We start from the raw sequence: 4,249 nt of genomic DNA, 5'->3' as shown, positions 1-4,249 counted from the left end.
CGTCACAGGTGATGGAAATGTTGTAAACTAATACATATGACTTTGATACTATGATTTACATCATACTATCGATGTCAGTATGATGAGTTAGTTCGGATATCATATATTTATTTTTATTGAAAACTCTTTTATTTCTAATCTCATGCAGAACATACTTTAACGCTTATAATGTTATCTAAAACTTAAGAGATGTGTTTAGGAAGAAATCTGATACAAAAATGAAAGACTCAGATACAGTATATACTGTAGATATTAACAACAAGCCTTTACATTCTCAGAACTACACGCTATGCGCACGTAAGTGCATAAATAGATTAGTGAACAATGTCTCACACGCCGGCGCGCCATACGCCCAAGCACCATCTCCTCGAACTCGCACTGACCGAACATCTGACTAAATCCTGGGCCCGCAAGTGACGTAGAAGTCATTTGGAGTCAGGTTATCGCCCAGAGTGATGTCCGTGTCAGCCAAGTTGAAAATCGTCAGCGCCTGACTCTTCATGACGTCCTGAGTGGCGGTCTCGTTGCAGGCTCCGCTGAAGTAGTACTCCGGGCCCTTGATGGTACTCTCGCCGTAAGCGCTGATGCAGTTGTAGATGAATTCGTAGGGATACCAGTTGCCCGACGTGGAGCACAGGTAGTCGTTGGGCACGCTGAGCTCGGGAGACGAGAGCTGGAAATCGCCCTCCTCGCCACACATCGACACGCAGAATCGGCCGGAGTAGGTGTCGTGGCAGACGAGGGCGCCGTAGAGGGGCAGGGACAGGGTGTTGCAAGGGACGCCCCTCACTGTCACGCTGAAGGAACAGGTGGCCGTGTTGGACGAGTTGTCATAGGCGGTGTACACGACGTCATGAGGGCCCCAGGCCATGAGCGTGGTGGGGTCGTAGTTGCTCTCAACCTGGAAACAACGAGCAATTATTGCACGCGTCAGTCGATCAACACTCGATAAAGTAGATAAAACTGCAATGAAGCTCTGTGAAGGTGTATTTTGTGAATGTGTGAGCCTACACCCTTAGATATTGCACGCAAATGAAATGAAAAAAAATGTCCTATTCGCTATGACTTCTTACCTTGGCAACATATCCCGAGTCGTCAATGAAGACGGGTTCCTGCCAGCCGACCACAATGGGCGCTGCGCTCTCGACGCTGAAGGAATTCGGGCATTCGACGACGGTGGGGGCGGTCTGGTCTGGGGGGGGGGGGGCAGGTGATGGGAATGTTGTAATAAACATTAATTGATATATGTTATCCTCATACTATCCTGTAGTATGATGACTAGATCGGAAATTCATTAATCATGCAGAACATCTTAACGCTATAATATTATCTAAAGCTTAAGAGAGTGTTTAGAAGAAACGAGTCCAAATGAAAGACTCTGAGGACAGTATATATACTGTAGGTATAACAACAAGCCTTTTAACATTCTCAGAACACACCTATGCGCACGTAACTGCATAGAATTAGATTAGTGAACAATGTCTCACACGCCGGCGCGCCATACGCCCAAGCACCATCTCCTCGAACTCGCACTGACCGAACATCTGACTAAATCCTGGGCCCGCAAGTGACGTCGAAGTCATTTGGAGTCAGGTTATCGCCCAGAGCGATGTCCGTGTCAGCCCAGTTGAAAATCGTCAGCGCCTGACTCTTCATGATCGTCCCTGAGTGGCGGTCCGTTGCAGGCTCACTGAAGTAGTACTCGCCCTGATGGTACTCTCAGGCCGTAACGCTGATTCCGTTGTAGATGAATCGTAGATACCATTGCACGACGTGGAGCACAGGTAGTCGTTGGGCACGCTGAGCTCGGGCGACGAGAGCTGGAAATCGCCCTCCTCGCCACACATCGACACGCAGAATCGGCCGGAGTAGGTGTCGTGGCAGACGAGGGCGCCGTAGAGGGGCAGGGACAGGGTGTTACAAGGGACGCCCCTCACTGTCACGCTGAAGGAACAGGTGGCCGTGTTGGACGAGTTGTCATAGGCGGTGTACACGACGTCATGAGGGCCCCAGGCCATGAGCGTCGTGGGGTCGTAGTTGCTCTCAACCTGGAAACAACGACCAATTATTGCACGCGTCAGTCGATCAACACTCGATAAAGTAGATAAAACTGCAATGAGGCTCTGTGAAGGTGTATTTTGTGAATGTGTGAGCCTACACCCTTAGATATTGCACGCAAATGAAATGAAAAAAAAATGTCCTATTCGCTATGACTTCTTACCTTGGCAACATATCCCGAGTCGTCAATGAAGACGGGTTCCTGCCAGCCTACCACGATGGGCGCTGCGCTCTCGACGCTGAAGGAATTCGGGCATTCGATGACGGTGGGGGCGGTCTGGTCTAGGGGGGGGGGCAGGTGATGGAAATGTTGTAATAAACATTAATTGATATATGTATACATCATACTATCCTGTAGTATGATGAGTAGATCGGAATCATTAATTCTCTCTTGGCAACATTCCCTAATTCTGAAGGCCTTTCCTCTCTCTTAACACGATGGGCGCTGCGCTCTCGACGCTGAAGGAATTCGGGCATTCGACGACGGTGGGGGCGGTCTGGTCTGGGGGGGGGGGGGGCAGGTGATGGGAATGTTGTAATAAACATTAATTGATATATGTATACATCATACTATCGTGTAGTATGACGAGTAGATCGGAATCATTAATTTTGAAACTTTTATTTCTAATCTCTCTGTCTGCCTCTCTCTTTCTTCCTGCCTCTCTCTCTCTTCCTGTCTCTCTCTTTCTCTCTCCCTCTCTCTCTCTTCTCTCCTCCTCTTCCTCTCTCTCTCTCCTTCTCTTTCTCCCTTACCCCCACCCTCTCCCTCACCCTCACCCTCACCCTCACCCTTACCCTCACCCTCACCCTCACCCTCACCCTCACCCTCACCCTCACCCTCACCCTCACCCTCACCCTCACCCTCACCCTCACCCTCACCCTCACCCTCACCCTCTCCCTCTCCCTCTCCATTCCAGCCTCTATTTGCTTACCTCCTGTTACGATAGTGACGGTGTAGCTGCAGGTGTTGACATTGTAGTTGAAATCCGTGGCAACAAACCTGACGTTGTAGGTTCCAGGGGCGACGGAGGAGGTCATTGTGGTGTCAGCCTGAAGCGCATCGTTGACGTACAGCTGTATGGAAAGGCCGATTGCTAGAATTTATATATATGTATGTGTGTGTGTGTATATATATATATATATATATATATATATATATATATATATATATATATATATATATATATATATATATATATATATATATATATATATATACACACACAGATGAACCGATATGTGGATATCAACACTTAATGCCATTCTTACAACACACTATCCCCAACTGCCACAGTCTCCCGGAAATCCAAATGCGAGACCATGGCAGCACAGGGCCCTCCATCAGCGCCTACCTCGAGGACCCAAGCGTTGGTGTTGTCCGTCACCTGCGGAGCGTTGATTGTGTACCACATGGACCCCCAGCCGTAGGGCGTGCTCAGCTCCTGGTCCGTCGGGCAGCTCGGGAACGAAGGTGCCTCGCCGTCTGCGAATAGAGACACGCCCTTTGAGTTCGGAGCAAAAGAACGAGTTAAGATCGCAAGGGTTTTGAGCTGAACAGTGTCTTTATGGCTGTCGAGATTTCAGTTACCTATGCATAAGAAGATCACCCCGTTGTTTTCTACCCATTGTCCGTTGTTGCAGGTCAGCAGAGGCTCTCCCTGGGCAAGGAAGCCGCCGAGACACGAGGTGGTGCAGACTGTACCGTCGACAAGCTCCTCCTTCACGTCAGGTCTGGACGTAGGTCGAGGGAACGGAAAAGAGAAGGAAATGGAAGCAAGGTTACGAAAAAGGATGATACTTACAAACTTAAAAGATTATTCGTTGTCCAACTGGAAATTTGGTCTCTTTCTCTCTTTCCCTATCCTCTCTCTTTCTTCTCTCTCTTTCTCCTCTTTCCTCTTCCCTTTCTCTTTCCCTTTCCCTTTCCCTCTCCCTCTCTCTCTTTTTCTTTATATTTCTTTCCCATTTCTTTCCCTTTCCCTTCCCCTCTCTCTTCCTCTCCCTCTCTATCTCTATTTCTTTCTTTCTCTTTCACCATCTCTTTCCCTTCCCTTCACTTTCCCTTTCCTTCTCTCTCTCTCTCTCTCTCTCTCTCTCTCTCTCTCTCTCTCTCTCTCTCTCTCTCTCTCTCTCTCTCTCTCTCTCTCTCTCTCTCTCCCTCTTTTCCTCTCTCCCTCTTTCTCTCTCCCTC

General features: G+C 48.6%; 1 protein-coding gene across 3 annotated transcripts in view; it reads right to left on the bottom strand.

The window, feature by feature from the left end:
• Positions 1 to 232: 232 nt before the first annotated feature.
• Positions 233 to 4,249, bottom strand: part of LOC122251205 (sushi, von Willebrand factor type A, EGF and pentraxin domain-containing protein 1) — a 5,201-nt gene continuing 1,184 nt past the window's right edge. Inside the window, exons 3-7 of one of the 3 annotated variants that reach the window (XM_086547422.1) lie at positions 3,647 to 3,789; positions 3,411 to 3,541; positions 2,991 to 3,132; positions 2,222 to 2,340; positions 233 to 901 (exon numbers count right to left, since the gene is read on the bottom strand). In XM_086547422.1, the coding sequence (XP_086403548.1) occupies positions 395 to 901; positions 2,222 to 2,340; positions 2,991 to 3,132; positions 3,411 to 3,541; positions 3,647 to 3,789 (1,042 nt within the window). In that variant the 3' untranslated portion in view covers positions 233 to 394. Of the gene's footprint in view, positions 902 to 1,073; positions 1,193 to 1,384; positions 2,049 to 2,221; positions 2,341 to 2,990; positions 3,133 to 3,410; positions 3,542 to 3,646; positions 3,790 to 4,249 lie in introns of those variants that run through there. The other 2 variants (XM_043012924.2, XM_086547421.1) reach the window with 2 other exon arrangements.

Source organism: Penaeus japonicus, unplaced genomic scaffold (assembly GCF_977035675.1).
Source record: "Penaeus japonicus unplaced genomic scaffold, GWHDUDI00000001_assembly GWHDUDI00000019, whole genome shotgun sequence".
In the NCBI taxonomy this organism is placed as follows: Eukaryota; Metazoa; Arthropoda; class Malacostraca; order Decapoda; family Penaeidae; genus Penaeus; species Penaeus japonicus.
This window is presented reverse-complemented; position numbering and strand designations above follow the sequence as displayed.